Source organism: Marmota marmota, unplaced genomic scaffold (assembly GCF_001458135.2).
Source record: "Marmota marmota marmota unplaced genomic scaffold, marMar, whole genome shotgun sequence".
Classification (NCBI taxonomy): domain Eukaryota; kingdom Metazoa; phylum Chordata; class Mammalia; order Rodentia; family Sciuridae; genus Marmota; species Marmota marmota.
Window position 1 is genome coordinate 8,067,123 of NW_025999991.1, and position 24,669 is coordinate 8,091,791.

Sequence of the window (24,669 nt, forward strand, 5' to 3'; positions counted from 1 at the left end):
CACCTGTCCCAGAATTCTCTTTCCCAGTTGGGAATACTGAAGACAAGCGGTATCTCTCTGAAGAGCCCTCAGGACTTGAGTACAGTGCTTTGATTTATAGATGGGAGAAAGTGCCGGCCTCCACATATCAAGAGCGCAGAGCCCTTCCTCGGGAGCCCCTGTGGAGATACACAGGCCTGTGGAAGCAGAAGGCAGCTCTGGGTGGTGTCCAGCTGCTTGCAGACTGCTCAGGCTTGCGAGCGGCATCCACCCTGCAGGCAGAAGTCCTGGTTATTGACACAGTCCTTAGGAAGTACCACACAGTGGTAGGAAGAACAACCCTGCGTCTTCATGGAAAACCAAAAAGTGCTTCTGACTTGGAGCAGCCTGAATTTCCTTCTGGCCTCCACGTGCAGATGTGGTTGGTGGAGCCTGAGTCCAGGACCTGGATGTCCATCGGGCAGGTGCTGAGTCAAGAACCTGCTGTGCACTGTGGCTCACACAGGAGTGGGGCAGTGCGGGGGGCTCCCCAAGAGTCTCCTTAGTGCAACTTGTAGCCTTACAAATGTCAACTCTTGTGAGGACCCTGGCAGTATTGATAAAAAGAACTTTATTTAAAGTTACTTAAATTTGATGACTCTTCTAAATTTAATCTGCTCTGTGTTATGTACCAAAATTAAATTTCAGGGGGAAAAGACATGGTTGCAATATGTGCTTAGAAATGACTTGTCATAGTGAGAAAATATTTTAACCCAAACAATTAGAGCATTAAAAGATTTTTCTGATATAGCCCCAAAGTTGTTTTCTGTTGCAGATGTGGTGGCTCTGAAAATTGCTTTATTTCCTTGATTTCAGCAGATGCAGATTGTATGGCTGCATTTTTTTCCCCCTGGAAACGAATATATACCATGATTACAGAAATATTAAAATCTCTCCCCTGGGAGGAGAAACCTCATTTTATACCCTAACTCTGCCCACAGCTAGCAAAGACAGGTCTGAAGTTGTCCTCTCCCAGTCTGCACAAATGATATCAGCAGAAAACAAGGGTGTGTGCCATTTTGGACAAAAAGGATGGCCAAAGGATCGCGCAGACTCCCTGTCACCCACAGACCATCCAGCCAAGCCACCGGCTGTGTATGGGCACAATTGCAAGGATCCTTGGGAGAGTTAGCAGGATGAGGACCAGAGAGGGAATCATGGAGACGGAAGGTTGCAAGATGCTTCCAGGGCACAAACCGTGGCTGGCTTTGAGGGGGTCCCGACACTTTGCAAGTAATGGGTTTTGTGTGCCTCAGAATCTGGGGGAGACATTAGGAGTGGAGAGGAGAGAGGAGAGGGTGCCCAGTCCCTTCTGTGGACAAGTGTTCAGGCACAGTTGAATCAGAGCCTCTGGGTACAAGATGCTCTCCCTCCTCAAGTTTCTGCCCTGGATTGCAGAAATATTTGCAGTGGGCATTTGCTTCTTCAGAGGAGGGGAGGGGCCCTTGCGTGCGTATTTAGCTCAGACCCACGCTGGAGTGGGAGAGAGGTGGTGCATGTTGGGCATCAGGGGAGTGGATAAAATGGACGTTCTATAACAAGGGCAGCACGATGCCCTGCGTGGTGCTTGGCATTGTCTACAGGCAGGACAGACAGGGCCACCCCTTACAACTGTACCTTCTAAATGAGTCTCAGGGACAAGGTCAGAATCCCCCTCCCCCGAGTCGGCCTCTCCAGAAGCATGGGTATGAAGGGGTTTATTAGTACCATAAATCGCCTTGCCTGTCAGTCAAACGTTAAGAAAGGCAGGTCATGATACTGGCCATTTTGGTGACAGAATATAAATCACTGAAGATTAAATTATTAGATAATTTGAGAACTTAACAGTTTGCATTCTGCACTTCCCATTGTTTTGCTGACTTGCACTTTTCTGGGCTGTCTGGGATTTTATTAACGTCTTGAAGACATTGCTCACCTCCTTCCTCTTCATTTTCCAATGGGCACATTTTCCCAGGAAGGAGAGCTGCAATCCTGCTGCCTGCAGCCGCTGCTCCAAAAAGATTGCTGTATTTTCATTGACATGCAGTGCATTACCATAATTGGCTTTTCTACATGATAGGAGAGAGGAAATAATAATGTCATTTTATTTACAGCCAGAGTGTCGCTTTATGAGACTTCTCCAAGTTTCTGCCATGCTGTGTAGGTCAAATGACATCTTTTGATCAGTCCTGTCCAAAGACATCAAAGCTGAGTGGCATGTAATGGAGACCTAGTGACAAACCAAATCTAGAAAAGAAATAAGACTGCCAGTTTCCCATTAAACAGCCTGCTAAACAGCACAGCTTCCCCGTGTCGGCTACGAGACCACTCTGACCACCTAAATCAGGGGAATGAAAGAAGCCTGAATTGGACATTAGTACTGCAAATGACTGCAGTGATTGCCGCGACTTCCCGCCGCCCCCTCCCCAAAAATCAGCAAGCAAACCATGCGAGTTACAGTGAGACTGCTCTGTGCCCGCTCCTTCCTCTCCTGCCACTTGCTGGTTTTCTGATCTGGTTTATTTAGGTTTGACATCAGCCAAATGGTGTAGCAGGATATCTCTGACAGATATTCTTACTGATTTAACGGGAGGCACAGCTCAGGAAAGATGGATCTTCTGAGACAAGATTTCAGAGTGGTTGTTTTTTCCTTTTCCACCCCATTTTCTTCCTTTATGATTCCGGTTGATGTGTTGTTCCTATTCACAGTCAAATCATTAGAGCTGCCAGAACTTTTGAAGAACTGTGTGTGATTGACGACGGAGGCTTAGCGTTGACTGATACCCGTGCTAGGTGGCCAGCATCCTGGAAATGGGATTTTTAGAAGTATTTTTAAACGAGTATTTAATCCTAGAGATTGATAAAAGAGGTGTTGTCTGCTCTTGTAGGGAAAGGTTCACCTTCCCAGGTGATCGGGCCACAGGGACTTACGTTTATATTGTATATGAAAAAAGCCACGTGCATTTATCTGCATTGCTTGCTTTGCCTCAAACCAGCATGCACTCATTCTTCAATTCATCATTCCCACCACTAGTTACCCAGCACTTACTGTGTTCCAGGCGCTGTATTAACTTCCAGGACCCAGAGGCCTCTGAGATGTTGTCCCATGCTCAAAGGGACCTGATCCAGCAGGAGGACAGAACTCTAGACTCATAAACTGCCCTGTTCCATGAGCAACCAGCCCCTGGGCACTGAGGCTATGTGGGTCCAGGGGTTCTGGAGGGCTGGCCAGTGAGTTGGCTGAAGCCTGCTCAGTGGCAGGGAGGCTATTGGCTGGAGCAGAGAAGCACTCCACAGGGAGAGCTGAGGAGTCATGGTTGGAATCAGGTGATTTTGCCCCTCTTTTATGCAAGTAAAATATACATAAAAGTTATCTTATTGACCCTCTTAGAGTCAATTCAGTGATGTGTGTGAAGAGCATTTTCAGGGTTGGGTGCCATCCACACCCGAAAGAAGTTCCCTAGAACGTCTAGAACTCACTTCTCATCCCCAGCTGAAGCTCCTCCCCAGCGCCCTGGCTCCCGGCGACTGCAGAGCTACTTCCTGTCTCTGTGACAGAGCCTGGGCGCAGCAGCCAGAAACATCCCCACGGGGACCTGTGGCCGCCCATCAGTGGCAGTCCCAGAAATGCCTCCTCTGGAGCCTGTCACAGCCAACACCTGTGGCCACAGCAGAAGTGCCCAGGACCAATTTTGTTGACCTTCATGGAGACAAAGACCTGCTGTCACAAACTCAGGCCACTTGCCGTGGCCCACGGAGGTGGCTGTGTGCAGCAGTGGCCTCACACAGGAGAATTTTATCAAGTGGTCCAGAGTTCCCTGATTCCTGGCTGGCACAGGCCACCTGCGGAAGGCCCTTCACATCTTCTTGGTTGTGTGAACACCTCACAGAGCCACTTTCCCACAGTTCCTCATGTGGAGTGATGGAGAGTGATGGTGGGCTTTTCCTAGAGGGTTGTCGAGGGGCTGACCCAGTTTATACCAGTGGGGCCCTTAGGGTCATGCCTGGCCCAGAGCAGAGGTTCGGCGTGGATTACCTGTTGCCACAGCGATCTTTTCATGCAGAGCAGATGTGCATATGTAGGTTGAGAAGATGGTCTTTGGGTATAGATATTTACTGAATAACAATTTTTTTCTTTTGAAATAATAGTATATTATTAGTCCTCCCAAATAAATTACTTGTGTACTGAGAGAAACCCTCTCTCTGAGTGGATCATTAGCCTATTTTGTTTTATTCCTATTGGAGATTAGATTTCAGTGTTGCCACTGGGGAAAAACGCATCTGACAACTGTGGTGGGCTTTTCCATTTCCACAGAGAACATGTTCTCATGGTGGCTCCCGGCAGCCATTGTGGGTGTCTGAGCGCTGTTAGCATCCAACATCCTTCTCCACATCCGCCTCAGCTTGGCGGATGTCCACTTTGGAGCCCACTCCACCGCGTAGCTCGGATTCTGTTAGAATGTCTTTCTTTCTCCCATTGAGCGTCTTCTTTCTCCTTTTTCCTCATTGACTTAAGGATGCTCAGCATCCTTTCCAACTGGTCTCATGGGCGTAACCAGAGGAAGCAGCCGGAGGGAGAGAGACACCTGGAGGGTGTTGGCGGGGGACCGGTGGCCTCAGTAGGGCAATGCTGTGGGAGCACGGGGAGATGCTTTTCTTTGTTTCTTATCCCCCCAAACAAAGGCGACTTAAGACCTTTTCCTAGAGACTGTTGCCTCAGCCTTGGGCATTCTGTAAGAATCCCACCTCCTCTGAGCACCTCTGGATGTGTTCACGGAGTCGTCTCAGAAGAAATCAGATGGGGAAATGACCCTAGAACAGGAAGTTCACGCTAAATTGTTCAGATGGGAGCAGTAATTAGTTCCTGGGCTCCAAGTATCCACCAGTTATGTGGAGCACGGCTCCCGCCTCCGCTCTGGGTATCAGAAGGAGAGTGGGGAGGAAGCCGGGGACTGGGGCCCGGACCAGCCTTCAGTGCCTTGGCAGTCAGGAAACTTTGTCTCTCCTTCCCTCAAGGATGCAAATGAAGAGTGAAACCCCTTCACCTGCTGAAGTCACTTCTCAGGTGCCCCAGGCATCCTGGGCCTTCAGTCTTCCTGAGCCCCATCCCTGGCGTGCTCAATAATGCAGCAGGATCTTGCTCACCAAAGTGTCACCTGTCGGGTGAGTTGTGCCCGTGCCGATCTGAAGTGACAGCCATCTTTGAGCACCAGCGGCTCCGAGTGACTTCCCTTTCATCATTTGTGTTGGGAAGGGAACATTTTCGACAAGGTGGTTTCCTCTTCCCCCTGTTCTTTCTTCTTGCCCCTCCCCCTCCCCTCTCCCCACCCTCCGAAGCACCTGATCAAAACATTATCACTGACAAAGGTTTCTCTCTCCAAATTAAATGAGTCCAACCAGCCTGGGAATTCTCATGAAGAAAGAAAGTACGAGGCTGATGTGCGAAGTTAATGAATCTCTGAGCCTGGGTAATGCGGCCTAGCCGCCTGCCTTCCTCTCTCGCTCCCTGTAAAGAATGTATGGAAGTTAGTTAAGTGGCGCGATTCTAACATCTGTCCTGCCCCATAATGGCAATTTGTATAAGTAATGGAAACAGGTTAAATACTTCCATTCTAATGTTGCCAGCAGGGATGAAAATGAACATTTCAATGAAATCATCTCGACAGAACCGAGCGGGGAGGGGCGTTGACGGATTCCTCCACTCCCTTTGGTGATGGGAGCCTAATGAGAACTCGGGATGTATGGCTTATCAGATGGAAGGGGAAGAGCAAGGAAGTCTCAGAGATGGAATCGCGGCTGCAGCCAGCACCCCATCTCCCTGGCAGACCTTTACTAATAACCTGCTCTTTTCATTCTAAGGGAGCTGGGGAGGGGGGGTCTCTGTGTTCCTCTAATGGGCTACCTGCGAGGGTCCTCTCCAGCTGAGAACCACAAGGGTGATCCTGTCCCCTGGTTGAGGACCCCGTGTAAGATGTAAAGGGGGAGGAGGGCCTCCTTCTCCTGGTTCCCTTATAATTATGAATAATCTGCTTTTAGAATGGCCTTCTCTTTGCCTACAGAGTCACTTTACTTCCTGAAGTTGCTCATGTGAAGAACAGCCATTTTATGTGAATTGCTAGTGCTGTTTACAAAGATCTCTAAATTGGAACGGAATTCTTTGTCACAGTGTGCCTTACACACATGCCTTGTAGTGCTAGCAAGGGAGTTCTGGGCGATACCAAGTGGCCCAGAGCCCCCTGGCTCCAAGCACGTCAATGTTCAATGCAGGTTCACACTGAAACAATGTGCTCAGGCTGGTATTTTCCAGTGCCTTGTCTTTCTCCTGCTAGACTGTATCATCGTACATCAACATGAGTTACAAATGAGACAGTCAGTTAGCCTGCTACATTAAGTGGCCATATCCGAATGATTCCAAGGATACAAATCGAGAGCCTGGCAAACACTGAGCATCTTCTGTTGAAAGAAAGCGTCTTTCACTTTTTCGTTGAGGTTTTGCCATGGCAGGAGCAGACACGGTGTGAGCTTGTTCCATTGTGTCAGTGGGCATTTGGAGGAACTGGCTGGCACCGGGGAGGTTTTCAGGACAGACGCCCTGCCTCGCACAGCATGTCCAGGGAAGCCTTCTCTTGTTGCCCCTGCTCTTTGAGCAGAGCACACCCTCTCGCTTGTCTCACCAAGGAACAATGGTGATGAACGGGCAGCACTCTGGGAGCACGTACCTGCCGTGGAGGACAGACGGAGGTTCAGTAAGCAACTTCATCATATGCATAATGGGGTGCAGATCAAGACCTAGGTGGGGATACAGATTTAACTGCAGACTCGAGGGAATTTGAAACTTTGCTACATTTAGCCATGAAAAAACAAATACAGCTGTCACTTCTCACCATCCTCAGAATGACTGCTGACAAGAGCAAGTCTTGTTTTCTCTAAAGAAATAAAGATGTTTTAAACAATTTACAATTTGAGAAATAGTTTTTATCTAACTTGGGGAAGATATGATGTTTGTGCCTCATTATATAGTTACAGTTTGAGATGAAAATATTTTTTCAGACAATATGTGTGTATTTACACTGTGAACCATCAGGGCACACATGGTTGGTGTCATATTAAGCTCTAGCAGGGACTGTGTACATTGCCTTATGTCCACTTGCATTAGAATGCATGGAATTTCATGTTACTGGGGATGACAGCACATCTTTAGGGACACATTGGCATCCAGAAGGCACATTTTATGACAAAAAATATTAAATTATAAAAAATGAAGCCTAACCATAAGATCCCCTCGTCCCATTCCCATTTCAGGAGTGGTGGGGCCTGTGTATTTAAACATTTTTTACTGACACACATGTGCACACACTTGGGCACACAAGTGTGCTCTGGGAGGCTGGCCGTTCCCTTTCTGCCCTGGCTCCAGCCAACTTCCCCTGGCCCTCAAGGTGGCTTCATGCACTCCCCCACCCCCATGGACAGGACTGTTGGCACCGTCACATTCTGTACCATCCCGTAGGCTCAGCAAGGGCGGGGGAGTGACGGCAAAGCTGTTTTGACACAAAAAGAAATAGCAGAAATGATGATTTGGAGGCTTTGTTTTATTTGATGGGAGAAATGTCATTTATTTCTATAAGTGATTGTAAAAGAAGAATTTTATCCTGCAGTTACCACTTCCAAGCTTGCTCACTCATCACCCTTCCATGATGGGTGGGGTGGCGGGTGCTGATGGCGCAAGGGTGAGGCCTTTCATGGAGAAAATGCCGTTCTGTGATCTGGTGGCCTCTCACTTAAGGTTCTTTTAGGCTAAACAACTGTGCTCCTTCACCTTGTGAAGTACTTTGTTCTCCTACTATCATCACTGGAAATAAAGATCCTGCTAATACTATGATCTATTCCAGGACATGCATACCCTTACACCCCATGGGTATCTGTAAATTGTAGCATGTAATGAAAACAGAAGGTTTTTGGAAAGTCTTAGTGTGTAAGGAAACAAAGGGTCATGAAAAAGAATTACTCCGGATAAACTTGTCAATTTTTATGTGCCTTTTTCTTCCTGTTTGTCTCTGTCGAGGTATAAAATTCTTCTTAAAAAGCATCTTGGAAAGCAATTATGAGCATTCACTGGTAAGAGTAAAAATAAACCTTATTATTCTGATAAAAGCTGTGTATTCTGTTGTGATAATGTATATGTGACTTTTGACACCATTATTGTTTTAGGGGGTCTAGGGAAATCAGGTGCTTTGTGACCCCATGTTTGGTTTCAAATGTGGAGCGGTCCGAGGGAAGGGCTGGCTCCTGGTGCATCCCAGTAGTGACGGCGTGCATCTGTCTGACCTCAGCATGGCTCAAGATACAAGTCCCTTAATTTGGTGCTCAAAGTTGGCCTCTAAGATACTTGCCCATGTCAGTTGCTCACCGCGGCACCCTGATCACCAAGGGTCGGCATTCCCGCTTATCTTCTTTGTCTTAAGTATTTAGGAGTCTGGTTTTCGTTTTGAAATGGAGGCTCCGATATGAGGCCTGAGACCTGGGCGAGTTTGGGAGAATGTGATAACCCCTCTCTCTGCCTCTTGCTCTCTTGTCCCAAGACCCCTAACTGGGACCTGCAGAAGTTCAGTTTGTAGAAGTAGACTGGCCCTGAGCTGTGGGAGAGGGTAGACGGCTGCGAGGCGGCAGAGGGTGAGGTGCTGGTTCTCGGGTTCAGGTGCACAGGTCTGATGCTGCTTGCTCTGCTTGTTTCTTAATGCTGGGTTCCACTGTTGGAAGAGGTGCTTCCTATACACGTCTGCATTTCTAATGCTCTTGCATCAGGTGAGTCCTGCCCGCTCATGAAAGTCGTTTCTACTTCCCAGAGGTCAGATCATGACCCGTGCTCAGTGTCTATTGCGCTTCCTAAGATCGGGTGCGTAGACCCAGACTCCTTGTGCTCTTTCTGGATGGGGTTTGTCCTCCTCAGAGAGGGCAGTGGCCAAGGACATGTGATTTCCCGGTGTGTGGCACTGGGTCTGCACGCCTTGCGAGGACCAGCTCAGTTAGCAGAGGGCTATGCGTGTCAGTGGTAGAGAGGGCACAGCCAGGAGGGTATGCATATCAGTGGTAGAGAGGGCACAGCACCCACTCGGATATTCACGAGAGCTGCTTACCTTTCACCCTTCTTACTTCATTCGAACTCTACTTTTCCCAGGTTCTCATGTATTTCTCCTCTTGTTCTTTCTGACACCACTAAAAACCAGGGAAACCTTTCCACTGGGGTTCGCCTGCGTGGTGCTTTGCGCTGCTGTAACACGCAGCTGGCTGGAGGCAAAAGATCAGCATCTAATACGCTTATGGGAAGAGCAGGAAGGGCCTTAAATGAGGTTTCTTATTTCTCACTTAATTTGAGATTGAATTCTGGGGCAGTGAGCAAATTTATTTTGGGATAGTTACCTGTGGATTCCTAATTAAAACTGGTATTGGGAAAAAACAGAGATCATTTTATTTACATACCCTGCAATTCTTAAAAATGGCTTCTCCTGGGGCTTAGGTGAAGTGATAGTTCTGTTACAAATCAAATGCCTAAGCAAACCAGAACATTAACGATGGGTACGAGGAGCTAAAATTTGCCAAAGTGATAGAAAACTTTTTGTCCTTGTCACCTTAGAGCATAAGTAGCCCTTTCAGCTTTGCTTCGCAGGGTGGCAGCCCCCTGCAAGAAATGGGAATGGTGTCGGTAAATTAATTTATCTTGCTCACACTTTTATGTTCTTTCCGGGCTAAGAAGGCAGAAGGCCTGCTCTGCCTGTATCTGCTTTCTCTGCATTTTTCTTTCCTGATATATTCTGACTTTCATCAAAACCACCTGCTTTCACCATGATGGAGGTGGAGTTACTTTACAAGTGATCAATTATAAATTTGGGAGAAGGTGTGTTTTGCAAGATTCTGCAGTGAATCGAAGGCATACATTCATCACTTAGGTGTGTGCAAACCCCTTTTGTGAATTGGCCCCTTGGAGTAAATGTATTTTGATATAGTGGCCATCTGCTCATGGGTATCACATTTGCTAGTCTAAAAAAATAGTTTGATGTAGATAAACATGTAATTTGGTATGATCATATAGTTTCACCAGGTGGCAATACAATAGCCAAGTTTGGTTTTTACGGTAAGGCAGTGGCCAGGCAGAGACTGAAGACCTGCATTTTGTATTTGTCACTTTTAAATATCCATTTTCCTCCTTCACAGCCAACTCTCAATTATGCGCACTGATCAGGAAAGCTGAGAGTAGGTGAACCAGGTCCCCACACCTCCCGCTGCCAGCTGCCTCCCGCAGCCAAGGGCCGTCCGAGAGTAGAACTGCCACCTGGCCTGGGTTCCTGCTGCTCCCCTCTCTCCGCCCTTCTTTGGCAGATGTCCTCAGTCCATGAAGCTGCTGAAAGGCAGAGGGACGGGGAAGGAGAAGGGGCCCGGATGATCAGCTGGCCCACATTTGCTGTCTGTCTGTCAGGTGGCCGTGGGTCGGCTTGCATGAGACAGGCAAATTGCTGTCCCCTTCCTATTGTTTCTGCTTAGTGGTGCTCACAGCGGCTCTGGTGGCAGGAGGCTAAGCTGGGCTGCTCCTGTGGTGGGGCAAAGACAGCACACCTGTGCGCAGACCACACTCCTGTTCAAGTTCAAGACTGAGGCCATGAGACGTGGTGCCTGATGAGGCTGCTCCCTGGCTTGCAGAAGCCCTTCCTTCTGTGTCCTTATGTGGAAGGTGCTAGTCGGCTCTCTGCACGAGCCTACCCTGGGGACTCCACCCTCTTGACCTGAGCACCTGCTGGTGCTCTCACAGAGAAATTCTGGAGGTGCAACCTCTAGACCATAGCAGCAGATAAACAGAGCTGGGCTTCGTGAGGACCATGATTCTTTCATCTTCACCATTACTCCTACAACCCCCAGAGTCCCCCTCATTGCCATGTGTGCTGCTGGGGACCCGGAGGCCTGAGGGGTGCGATGGCAGGGGGCCCACCCTATCCATATCACTGAGCCTTGTTCCCCAGGCTCTGGCCTCCAGCCCGTGCCTTCTGTGTTCTCTCCCCATGTCACACTGCTCATGGGGATCGGTCCTTGCATAGAAAACCACAGTGGCACTACATTTGCCTTGGCCTGTCAAGACAAATGTGCATCCATCTCTCCTGTTTCTGCTGCTCTGTGTCCAGGCTGCCTGGGGAGCACCTCTCTTTGGATCAGCCTTTCTGCCCAGGGTCGCTGATGGAGCCGCTGTGTGTGACAGTGTAGGCTGGTAGGGACTGGTCTCCAGAAGTCTCTGCCCATCCCTCCCTGACACGGACACAGCATATCTGAGCACTCCTGTGTCCAGACCCTGGGTCTGGGCTGGAGATCTCCACCCGTACAGCCTTTGTGATACCAACCTTCTTGTTCTTCCCAGGCCGAAACTCTTGAGATGAAACCCAGTTGGCTCTGGCTCCTTCCAAGGAGTTCTTGCCCTGGGATGACACTCTTGTCACCCACTTTTGGAAGGGTAGGGGCCTTCCTGGGTGGTCCTGGGGGCAGAGCTGGGCACTGGCGTACTGCATTAGAAGAAAGGCGTCTGAGGGGCAGAGCAGCTTGGAAGCCCAGCTCTGCTGCCTGCTGGCTGAGCTGAGGGAGGGGGCTCAGCCACCCGGTGTTCAGTACAACATGGAAAAGTAGAGGGCCAAGTGCCGCCTGGGGTGCGCCTTAGAAGTGCTGGGGGGGGTGCTCTGGATGTTATTACTGTCATAACTGGGACCTTGGAACTAAGCCCTCCTGGAAGGGTCTTGGAATGGAGGGTGGAAGGGCAAGGTGAGTCTGGTGGACACCCACAGAATCAGTCTGGAACATTCCATGGGCATTCCCTCCTGCTCCTGTCTCTGTGGGGCTGTTGAGCTCCTCATACCCGCTAAAGGCTGTGGCTGCCCACTGTTTGTGCCCTTCTGTGGTCAGGAAGCCTCAGCGTAAGAGCTAGCCTGACCTGCCCTTTGGCTGCAGGCCCACAGGACGGGCAGTGGCAGCGCCGTCTGGGATGGGTCCATGAGCAAGGTGGGGGATGTGCTTCCATGGGGAGGGTGGGTGGCAGCTTCCCAGGGTCAGAAGGCGGCTTTAGGTCCATGGTCTAAAGTATGGGGGTGGCGGACAGAAGCCCCGAGGCTGCCCTGAGTGGGTTTGTGCTTCTTGGTGTGTGTCGTGTAAATTCTCGACAGAGTTGAAGAATACATGTGACCAGCTCAGAGGACATCACAGACGGTAAAGTAGCTGAGGGAGAGAAGCACAGGACCGAGTACCCAGCAGAGCATGTGAAAGTCCAACTGCTGCAGGGTTCAGAAGGAGGTGAGACTGAAGTAGGCGGCCGTGGTAGCTGCAGGCCACTGACCGCACGGGGAGGCCTCGCCCCCTCTCACTGTCTGCAGGGCTCTGTCCACCTCCCAAAGCAAACCTGGGTGGACGTGGAATTAGGGACCAGTGTGGGAGGGACGTGGAGGCACCAGTGTGTGGAGGACTGGGGAGCAGCAGCTGAGTGCAGCTGGGGCGGGGCCCACGATGCTGGCACCAGCTCCGCCTGCACCCCTGCTTGTCACTCAGTCCCCTTCAGTTTTCAATATTAAAAAAAAAAATAGAAGTAACAGTTAACAGAACCTCCCTGACATCACTGCCTCGGCCAGGTGTTCTCTGGGCTCAAGGTCCTACTGGTGGCCGTGGCTCCTGGTGCCCAGTGGAGTCTGTGTTGGCTGATTCATTCTAGAAGCCCTGTGCAGAGGCTAACCTGTGTTTGTCAAACTGAAAGCTCTGAAGAAGATTTTGAAAACACGCATGTTTATCAAAGAGCCACTTCACTAGACAGTAAATTACCCGTGCGTTCATTATCTGGAGGAGACCACTGTTAACATTCTCTGAGAAGGATGTTCCCATGGAACTCCCTGTACAACTGTGTCTTCCGCCCCTCCCCCTTAATGACTTGCTCATGTCATTAGAGCACCCTTCATGTTTGAGTGACATTGCCTCCTAGGACTGCTCTAACTCACTCACTGGCCCTACCCTTGAAGATTCAGACTGGGGCCAGTTTTACGTGGCCTAATACTGTAAAGGACGTCTTTGCACAGAAAGCTTTTTTCTGCACTTCATATTATCTTCTTAGATTATACTTCCAAAAATAAATTTATTGGGTCAGATGTCAGATTTTTAAATTCTCTCCTTTTATTCTTTTTTGAGATTCTTTTATTTATAACACCATGTCTGGCACTTAAAAAAGTCCCCTAAATACTTCATACAGAACAAATTTGGGTCATTATTCATTCACTTCTCCATGTCTGCCCAGCACTTGGATGCTCAGGGAGACAAAGGTGGTAGCTGGGGACTAGCAGCAGGAGGGGAAGTGCCTGCACGGGGGTCGGGGGACCTGAGCTCAGCTCGTTTCCCTGATTCGCGCTCTGTGCCACTCGGTGGGAGTCAGACAGCCTCCCTGGGCCTCAGTGCTGTAATGTGGGCATGTTGGTGATACTTGAAGTGCAGTTCAGCGGGGCAGCGGGAGGCGGGTGCTGGGCCCTGAGCCATGGGCCTTGCTCAGTGTTAGGTGAGTGGGAAAGCCCTGGGGTGAGGGCAGACAGGAAATGTCCTTGCTCCTGCAGAGAGAGGCGATCCTGGGCAGCAATACTGCCATGAAGCAGGACATCTGAGGGAGAGTGGCTTTCACCAGGCAAAGAAGGGGCCCCTCAGACAGCATGCCTCTAGGGAGATGGGCTGCCATGGCCAGATGGACAGGATGGCCTGGGGGCAGGGGCTGGCCGTGGTGGACTGCAACTGGGAGGCAGAGCCAGGGGCAGCCTGGAGGAGTGTTGGGAAGCGGGTGGGAGGAGGCTGGTGGAGGCTGTCACAACAGCCCTGAGGTTGCAGTGGGTGGGTGGAGCTGGGTGTGGCTGGAGGCGTGGCCTCGGGAGTGTGTCCTGGTAGCCTACACCTGTTCTCTGATGCTGCAGTGCCTAGTAAGGACCTTGCACAGAAGAGGGATGGCAGGGCCGTGGAAGGGTGTCCTGTGTGCACCTCGCTCACCTCCTGCCTTCCTCAGACACGGACGCTCAGGCAGCCTTGCCGAGGCGGCGCAGGCAGGCTGGTGTTGGTGGGTTGGCTGGGGTGTGGAGGGCTTTGGTGCTATAGGCAGGCAGACTGTGGGAGTTATGGCTGACAGAGCCAGCTGCAGGGGAATGGCCATGCAGATGACACAACCCGGTAGCACAGAGCTGGGAGGGCAGATGGGAGGCCAGCACTGAGGCCCTGGGCCACTCCCAGGAGTGTAGCAGGCAGAAAGAGCAGAAGCCACCTCCAGACAGGACAGGGCATCTGGAAGGGGAGTGTGCCAACCTTGGGGCAGAGAGGCCCAGAGCTAGCCTTCACTGGGACCATGCTGGGCTGCCTCCTTCCTGAAGATGCCCTGCAGCCTGCCCGTCATACTCCAGGACATGGCTCAGGGGGACAGGGTGATGGCACCTCTTCCATGTCAGCTCTGCGGAGTGTGCATGTGGACATGGCCTCTGAGGGTGTGGCTTACTGAAGAACACCTGCTTAGGAGGCCTCCTGTTTTGTGTGGTTCTGCCTGATGGTCCCAGGTCAGCATGTCTGTTGTGTTGGGGCTGTGGAATGGCCAGATGAATGTCAGCTCAAGGTAGGAGCATCCAGATGAGGCTGGACTGCCTCAGGAATGGACCTGGAAAGGGACATGGTCTCAATGACCCCCGTCCCACTGGGACAAGAGGAGAGCAGGACACATGAGAGAGCAGCATGGGAGGAAGCCACCTATGTCAGTGCATGCTGTCCTAGATCCTGACACGCCACCTGACCCATCCCTCCCACCTTGTGTGGGCTCCTGTGTCCACAGAGAGGGTGAGGCTTGGCTGATACTGAGCAAGGCCTGCAGGCACACAGGGTTCCCATGTCTGCTTTCAGTTTAGAGAAAGCCCCCTGTGCAATGAATTATGTCCCCCAAGTCTACATGTGGGGACTGTGCCTCCCCCTGGACTGACTGCATTTGAGATGGGCTTTGGAACATTATAAAGTTAAGTGAGGCTGTAGGTGGGAACTGAATCCATAGAATTCATAGGAGTGTCCTTCAAGAGGAAGAGGAGAGGGAGCTCTTCACCATCACCTGGAGGACAGGACAAGGGGCCATCTATAAGCCAGGAGGCTGTGCCAGAAAGTGAACCTCACTGGACCTCGACCTTAGACTTTCAGAACTGTGGGAAGTAAATATCTGATAGGCCACCCAGTCTGTAGAATTTTAATATGCCCAAGTTGACCAATACAAAGTCATTTACAGAACTCCTCCCTTATCTGTAGTAACCTTTGGCCAACTACAGTATGAAAATATTAATTAAAAAATTCCAGAAATGATGCATAGATTTTAAATTACATGTATTCCAGTTGGGGTGATGAAAACTCCCACCATCCTGCTCTGTACAGTGTGGGATGTGAATTATCCCTTTGTCCATTCTATCCACACTTTATATACTACCCTCCCATTAATCACTTAGCTGTCTTAGTTTTCAGATCAACTGTGGTGGTATCGCAGTGCTTATGCTGAATAACCCTTATTTTACTTAACACAGTGATTATTCTATTGTGTTATTACTTTCTATAAATCTTTTACCATATTTAATTTATAATTCAAAATTTATCATATGTTTCTATCAGAAAATATATCAGACACAGGATACTAGCTGTGGTTTCAGGCATCCGCTGAGGTCTTGGAATATATCCCCTGTGGATATGGGGGATATTGTATTATTCAGCAAACACTGATTGGTTCCCTGCTGCAGAGACCATGGCGTGCCTTTTTATAGTCAGATGCGTAGCCTGAAGGCCACTGTGACCCAGGGGTGGAGGCACAGAGAGTAATGGACCCGCAGTGATGGGCCTCTCCTACTGGAGCTGAGTTAGTGCAACAGAATGTTCCATTTAAATTAGTTGCTAGGCATGAAGCCTCCTGTCACAGATGGGTGGACTCAATCTTACTGCTGTCCTAAGTTTAGCTGTGCCTGAGACTTGCTGCTAGGGTGTGCTCCTGGGATGACGCATGCTCAGAGTCCTGCCAACCCTGTGGGCCCTGATGCCTTCCAGGTTCAGACAAGCTCGGCCCTGCCCAGGATACCCTGCAGCCTTCAGTGTCCTCACGAGACCCCACAGAGGAGGAGGGCCTGAGTTCCTCCAACAGAGTGGCCCCAGCTGGGTTGCTTGACAGGGGATGAACCTGAGCAGAGGCCATCAAGCGGGATCCCTGGGCTGAGGGTCCAAGTCGGGAACCCTCAGAACAGGACCATCCTGAACATTCAATCATCATGAGCAAAATGAAAATGGGGAGAACTTAGCCACCTTTGTGTTCTGCAAGCCTCTCACTTTGTAGGAGGGCTGCAGAGTCATCCAAAGTTTTGCCCAGATGTCGATGCCCACAGCTGAAGACCCGGGTCTTGCACATTGATTATTTCTGATGCTAGCAGTGCAGTATTAACAGGAACTGGAATTCCTGGGCCCGTCAGTGGACTGCTGGTGTGTGTTCTGCTGTGAACACGTGAACATGTGCTCAGACTGCTCATGCGGAGGTGGGGCTGGCTGTGTGCAGAGCAGCACAGTGTGTGCGGGTATTCTGAAGGGCCTGTGTTGACCAGAGCTCTCCACATGACTGACTCAGTTTCTCTGTATGTGAGCATGCGGACGCATGGGCTCACATGCACACAGGTGATCCTGCATGTGCTAGGATCCTGCATGCTGCTCCACAATCCGAAGCCTTCCACTTGCGTGGGCAGATGCCCTCCAGTGCCCCTGCCTGCCCTTGGCATCCCCCCGTTGGGGCCCAGTATGCTCTCTGTCCTGCACATCACCCTCCCTTTAAATGTCTGCGCTCTTTGCCACATTCCCTTAGGATCTGGCTCTGATAACGTGATAATGAATGATTATATTTAATGAGACACCCATCTCAGGGCATATCTGTGCATTTTAATAGGGGCTTTTTGGAAAATATCTTAACCCAAAAAATTCCCCAGTTTTTTTTTTTTAAGAAGTACCTAGGTCAAGTAAGTTTAGGAGGTGATTCATGCAATGATCCCCCCTTGAGAATTAGGAAGATATGTGACATATTAGGTGTCTAAATTGACCTGCAGTACAAATCAAGGCTCCATCCAACACCATGTGTTCCTGTCCTTGCAGGAAATACAGGTGTCCTTACAGGACATACAGGTGGCCTGGGAGACATGGCCCTGAGCCCATGAAGCCACTGTGCTGTGCAGCTGTAGGCCTGGGCAGGCGGATGGAGCATTTACTGTTGCCTTTTATAATAAAAAATGTTATCATGATAAGATTCATAGCAAAAAGGTCACCATTTTATCATTTTAAGTGGCACTGAGAATGCTCCCATCACTGAGCTGCCACCACCTCCTCCCATCTCAGAACTTACCCATCTTGCAAAATTGAAACTGTGGCCCCCAACAACAGCTCTCCATTCCCTGCTCTCCTGTCCCTGTCCACCACAACACTGTCCATGTCTATGCTTCTATCATAAGGACCTCACGTACGGTGGGTCATACGGTGCCTGCCCTTTGTGACCGCTCACCTCAGGTGACACAGTGTCTTTGAGGTTCACCATGGCGTTAGCAGGTGTATTGCTTTTCTTTTTAAGGCTGGATGATACTCTATGCACCTTTTGCTCATCCATTCATTGATCGATGGACATTTGGCTCATTTCCTCTTTTGAGCTATGGTGTATGATGCTGCTTTGGACACTGGTATATGGCAGTGGTTCTTGGTCACCGGTCTGGCACCCCCTCATAGATGGTGCTGTGTTTGGTCCATGCAGGAGAGTGGTGATGTTGTGTCGTGTTCTTTTTAGTGGAGACCAGAGTATTTTTGTTGCAGGCAGTATTTGTTGCAGAAGTATTTTTATTTATGGAAAGCATATACTATTGCCTATGAAATCTCTCCCAAAATGTTGATAGACAGGTAGGTCCTGGCTTTATGAGTGTTTCCAAGTACTTATCTCATAGAAGTCACAAGGGGACTGGCAGGTCACGGGGAAAGGCCTACAGGAGGAATCCCTGGGGGATGTGGTCGGCTCCTGTCCTCCTGCCTGGCTCCCTCTGCCACATTGGCGATGCTGCCCCACAGTTTAGGCTGCTCTGTTGAGCCAGTTTTACCAGGGTGGGGAATTGTCTTCTTGAAACCTATTTCCTGCCACATAGTGGCAAAGTAGGAAGATACAGAGTTGGGGTGGCCTTGTAGCCTGGGAGCCTGGCTGAAAAACATCTTTTTAAAGATCACCTAACTGCTGGGGAGGCCACGTCCTTGAAGATGATGTACGCCTTCTAACTGCACCTCATTTTTCTCTCCTAGCTTATGTTCCCGAGGAAGAGTTGAAGGCAGCAGAAATAGATGGAGAGCACGTGGAGGATGGTGGGCTGTCTTTGGACATCCAGGAGGGCGAATTTGTGTGTGATGAAGAGACAGAAATCAAAGAGGCTCAGAGCTACCAGAACTCCCCCGTCAGCACTGCGACCAATCAGGACGCTGGCTACGGGTCACCCTTCAGTGAGAACAGTGACCAGCTAGCCCATTTCAAAAGTTCTTCCTCCAAAGAAGAGAAGGAGGATCCGCAGTGTCCAGACAGCATCTCATACCCCCAGGACAGCTTGGCACAGATCAAAGCCGTGTATGCAAACTTGTTCTCGGAGTCCTGCTGGTCTAGCTTAGCTTTGGATTTAAAGAAGTCGGGGTCCACCACCAGCAACAACGATGCCGGCCAGAAGGAGAGCTCCACCCCCACCCCCACGCCCCCTGCCAGCACGGCCAGCTCCGCCAGCACCAGCTGCAGCACCAGCACCAGCCACAGCAGCACCACCAGTACCAGCAGCAGCTCCGGGTACGACTGGCACCAGGCCGCCCTGGCCAAGACCCTGCAGCAGACCTCGTCCTACGGGCTGCTCCCGGAGCCCAGCCTGTTCAGCACCGTGCAGCTCTACCGCCAGAACAACAAACTCTACGGCTCCGTGTTCACCGGGGCCAGCAAGTTTCGGTGCAAAGACTGCAGTGCTGCCTATGACACACTGGTGGAACTCACAGTGCACATGAATGAGACGGGCCACTACCGAGATGACAACAGGGACAAGGACTCTGAGAAGACCAAGCGGTGGTCCAAGCCCAGGAAGCGCTCCCTGATGGAGATGGAGGGAAAGGAAGACGCGCAGAAGGTGCTGAAGTGCATGTACTGTGGACACTCCTTTGAGTCCTTACAGGACCTCAGCGTCCACATGATCAAAACAAAGCATTACCAGAAAGTGCCTCTGAAGGAGCCAGTGCCAGCCATCACCAAACTGGTCCCTTCTACCAAAAAGCGAGCACTGCAGGACCTGGCGTCCCCTTGTTCCCCGGAGCCCACAGGCGTGGCCGCAGAGGTTGCCCTGAGCGAGTCCTCCAAGGACCAGAAAACTGCAAACCCCTACGTCACCCCAAATAACCGCTATGGCTACCAGAACGGTGCTAGTTACACGTGGCAGTTTGAGGCCCGCAAAGCGCAGATCCTCAAGTGCATGGAGTGCGGCAGCTCCCACGACACCTTGCAGCAGCTAACCGCCCACATGATGGTCACGGGACACTTTCTGAAGGTGACGACCTCGGCCTCCAAGAAAGGCAAGCAGCTGGTTCTGGACCCCGTGGTGGAAGAGAAGATCCAGTCCATACCCCTGCCCCCTACCACCCACACCCGCCTGCCGGCCTCCAGCATCAAGAAGCAGCCGGACTCCCCGGCAGGCTCCACCGCCTCGGAAGAGAAGAAAGAGCCCGAGAAGGAGAAGGCGCCGGCAGGCGACGTGGACAAGAAGATCAAGGAGGAGAGCGAGGATGCCACGGAGAAGTTCGAGCCCACTGCCCTCTACCAGTACCTGCGTGAGGAGGACCTGGACGACAGCCCCAAGGGGGGCGTGGACATTCTCAAGTCCCTCGAGAACACCGTGTCCACCGCCATCAGCAAAGCGCAGAACGGCGCGCCCTCGTGGGGCGGCTACCCCAGCATCCACGCCGCCTACCAGCTGCCGGGCACCGTGAAGCCGCTGCAGGCGGCCGCGCACAGCGCGCAGGCGCAGCCGTCCTACTTGGGCAGCGTGAAGCCGCTGTCCTCCGCAGAGCACAACGCGCTCCTGCACTCCCCCGGGAGCCTCACGCCCCCGCCGCACCGGAGCAACGTGTCCGCCATGGAGGAGCTGGTGGAGAAGGTCACCGGCAAGGTCAGCGTCAAGAAGGAGGAGAGGCCGGCCGAGAAGGAGAAGAGCTCCCCCGCCAAGGCAGCGTCTCCCCTGGCAAAGGAGAATAAAGACTTCCCCAAGTCCGAGGAAAGTGGTGGCAAGCAGCTGAAGAAGGGCCCGGATGCCGAGGCCGGCAAGGCCAGGAAGGAGGGCCAGGTGGAGGCGCACACCCCCAACGGCACGGACCCTCTCAAGGCCAAGGTCACCAATGGCTGTAACAACCTGGGCATCATCACAGACCACTCGCCGGAACCTTCCTTCATCAATCCCCTGAGCGCTTTGCAGTCCATCATGAATACCCACCTGGGCAAGGTGTCCAAGCCTGTGAGCCCCTCTCTGGACCCACTGGCCATGCTGTACAAGATCAGCCACAGCATGCTGGACAAGCCCATCTACCCCACCACCCCGGCGAAGCAGACCGGCGCCATCGACCGGTACTACTACGAGAACAGCGACCAGCCCATCGACCTGACCAAGTCCAAAAGCAAGCCCTTGGTCTCTGGTGTGGCTGACTCGGAGTCGTCGCCTCTCCGGGAGAGCGCCCTCATGGATATCTCCGACATGGTGAAGAACCTCACTGGTCGTCTGACCCCCAAGTCCTCCACACCCTCCACCGTGTCAGAGAAGTCTGATGCAGATGGCAGCAGCTTCGAGGAGGCGCTGGACGAGCTGTCGCCTGTTCACAAGAGGAAGGGGCGCCAGTCCAACTGGAACCCCCAACACCTGCTCATCCTGCAGGCTCAGTTTGCATCTAGCCTGCGGGAGACTGCTGAGGGCAAGTATATCATGTCGGACCTGGGCCCACAGGAGCGGGTGCACATCTCCAAGTTCACTGGTCTCTCCATGACCACCATCAGCCACTGGCTGGCCAATGTGAAGTACCAGCTGAGGAGGACAGGGGGAACAAAATTCCTCAAGAACCTTGACACAGGGCATCCTGTTTTCTTTTGCAACGATTGTGCCTCTCAATTCAGAACTGCTTCCACCTACATCAGCCATCTGGAGACGCACCTGGGCTTCAGCCTGAAGGACCTCTCCAAGCTGCCACTCAGTCAGATTCAAGAGCAGCAGAATGTCTCCAAAGTCCTCGCAAACAAGACTTTGGGCCCGCTGGGGGCTGCCGAGGAAGACCTGGGCTCCACATTCCAGTGCAAGCTCTGCAACCGGACCTTTGCGAGCAAGCACGCAGTCAAACTGCACCTTAGTAAGACGCACGGCAAGTCCCCGGAGGACCACCTGATCTACGTGACCGAGCTGGAGAAACAGTAGCGTCCAGGTTTGCAAGTGACCGCAGAACATTGCACTAAACGTCGTCGTACTGCACTAGGCCTGGCCTGAGCCGCTGAAATCAGTCTTTCCTTTGTTGCTGGACTGCCTCTCTGGACCTTGGTTTTTCTTACACATATTTTGTAGTTATATTTATATGCTCTTTGTCTGATCTGTGCATGTTATTTTTCTTTTTCTGTGAGTCAAAGTCTGACCTTTATTTTCAACATCTGTTCTTGATGTTAAGCTATCTTTTGTAGGAAATAGTGGGGCACACTACTCAGAGACCTTATTTAGCAGTAAAGAAAGACACAAATAGCAATGATAAAAAGACATCCTAAAATTACAAAGTTGCCATGACAATAAAGGTCATAGAACCTGGTGGTGTCAAATTTAACCCTTTGAGGATGTAATTGCATCTCTGTGCCTTTCACTCAAAAAAAAAAAAAGGAAAGAAAGAAAAAAAGGCTTAAAGGCATTTCATTCAGATCAAAAGCTGTGTCAGACACAAAACTTATTTAATAATTAAAAAATGAGCTTTTATATGCAGGACTGGTTTGCGAGGGAAACATGCATGCAGCCATTGCAAGGCAGAAAGCTGTCGAGGACTCATGGGCAAGGAGGCCACGACTCTACATGTTTAAAACAAAAACCACAAGCAGCAACAGCGACCCCCGTTGCCACTATGCCCAAACCCTCTGGATGCTGAAAGTGACACTTTGGCAAAAAAGAAAAAAAAGAAAAAAAAAAAAAGAAAAAGAAGTATGCAAGCTATTATTTAAAAATGTGTAAAAATGCTATTTCTTTTTTCTTGTAAAATACTGCCGTTTATAGTTATTTACAAATGTAAGCTTTGGTACAAGCTGACCTTTCTATAGCGTGCTGCATTGGTAAATGAAAAAAAAAGGGGGGGGCAAATGTTGAAGTCCTTTTCCTTGTAAGTTGCCAGCATCAGCTTAAAAACTCCTGTATGTTACATATCGTATCATTTTAATCTATTCCGCTTTCTTTGTACCTTCTGGCTGTATGCTTTCTCTTTTAACTTTTTATATTGTCATTTTATATTAAATTTCTGTGTATATAATGTAAAACCACAATTTTTGAATAAAATTTAGTTCCTGCAGCTTGATTTAAACAGAGAAATCTTCCTGGCACCTGCGTCTTCCCTGATGCATGTACTCAGAGGAACTATCAGACAAAAATAAATAAATAAAAACCAAGCGAGCACTGCACTATTAATTATACATTTTGATGTTCTGTCATTAATATTGTACAGTACATTTTGGTTCACACAATTAAATCCACTGTTTTCTCAAATGTAAAATAAACCCACACGCAGTTCTTGATTTACATGGATCGTCATGTCGTCATTATTTTGCCTTTGAGATGCTATTTCAGCAACAAGAGGTATTGCTTATGCAATCAACCAACACAGATTCTATTCAGAATCATCATTTCATGATTTGTGTGTCGACATGCTTCATTCAGATGATAAGTATTGCATTTTTAAAAGTGATAATTAAAATTTTTACCTCCCCTGGGTGCCAGAGATTGCCGAGGTTAGCCATCGCACCGTGGCTGTTTTGTACCTAGACAGCCTGTGATGCTTCCTTCAGAGAATCCTTTTGCACTGTTTAGAAATATTTGTAATTAACCTTTGTGTACATCTGGGGACTTAATGATGGAGTAGATGGGTAGGTCTTGCTCCAGCTTCACAGACCCCAGGGATCTTGGAATTAGTTCTCTATTTCTGCCAAGAGGAAAACCTGATTTCTGAGCTTTTAAAAATGTACGATTAAAAAAAAAAAAAAAGACCCAGCTGCCCTTTATTTCAGTGTTCGAACCACGTCTTATTTCTGCAGACTGCTCTGGACACTGCGGACTGCACTGAGGCGGCCGGGACCCTTGCCCATCCGTGCCATGACGTGGCCATGAGTCCAGGATTCCCTGCTCAGTCCATTTTGAGGGACACATGGACACTGATGCTCTCTGTACTCGTCTTTTTTTTTTTTTTAACCTCCCTGGAAGCATTTAAGCAGAGGATTTCACTTTTTACCTTTTTAAAATTTTTCATCAGATTTATGTCCTGAGAAAGGTTAGAACTTACACAGCTCTGTTCAGACGCAGCTAAGCAGTTGTGATATTTTAATTATTTCCCGCATCGCCCACGATGGTGAGGATCACTCTGCTTCCTTGATGATGGAGGGGAGGCCCGGGTCTGGGTGAGTCATGTTTGCACGGGCTTCTGTGCTAATGCGGCAGAGCGCCAGGGAGGTTTGCTGAATTTTTCTGATATTTTTTTCATTGGTAAATAGCTGTGTCCTTTAGGAGCTTCAACCATTTAGACATTTCAGTTCAATTACTGGGTGATTATGTACTTTGGGCTCAGAGGTGACAGCAAGGAATACCAATCAGGCCTGTGGCGGTAGCGTGGGGTCTTTGCATATTCATCCTCGGAAGTTATATTCGTTTTACCACAGGCCCACGGGTATTTCACCCTCCTAGTAAGAGGGTGAGGCAGCAGGTGCAGTTGCAGGGCAGTGAGGCTGCCCAGGAGGGGCTGGTGGGGACAGTCCTGATAAGCCACAGGAATGTCAGAGCTGCTGCAATCTGAACTCTGATCACTGGAGAGAATTCGGGGTTCCCCCCTGGGACTGTGTTCCCTGTGCTTTGTAACAGGCTGCATACTATCCTCAGTATCTCAGTCCGAGTTCCCAGTCAATGGGCAGGAGAGTCAGTTTCTTAATACTACTGAAGGTGGTGATCCCACTCAACGTGACCGAGTCCTACTGTGTGCCAGGGTCTGTGCTGAGTGTGCTACACACAGGGCACTTATTCCCCTCTTACACCTCCTTGCTCTGGGACCCACACTTTCACCTCCAATTTGTAGCACAGCCCAAGCACAGCAAGGAGAGGTGCTTGCTCATGGTCATATGGTTCTCGATGGACAGAACTTGGGCTTTGAGCCGCCAAAGCTTTTGCCACAGGACCCCTGTGATTTATCACCCAATGACAGGCTCCAGGGAGCTAGAGCCCACACCTGGGAGTTGGGGCGCAGAGCTCAGCCTGGGCTGGTGGACAGTGATGAGAACAACCTGGGCCTGAGGCTGCACATCCTTTCAGCAGACACCAACTGTTGCAAATC

At 50.3% G+C, this 24,669-nt stretch overlaps 1 protein-coding gene across 1 annotated transcript in view; it reads left to right on the plus strand.

Moving 5' to 3' along the window:
* Tshz1 (teashirt zinc finger homeobox 1) overlaps positions 1–22,874 on the plus strand; it is a 72,520-nt gene extending 49,646 nt beyond the window's left edge. The window contains exon 2 of the mRNA XM_015499588.2: positions 18,355–22,874. Coding sequence (XP_015355074.2) covers positions 19,086–21,527 — 2,442 coding nt within the window. The 5' untranslated portion in view covers positions 18,355–19,085 and the 3' untranslated portion in view covers positions 21,528–22,874. The remainder of the gene's footprint in view (positions 1–18,354) is intronic.
* Positions 22,875–24,669: the final 1,795 nt, after the last annotated feature.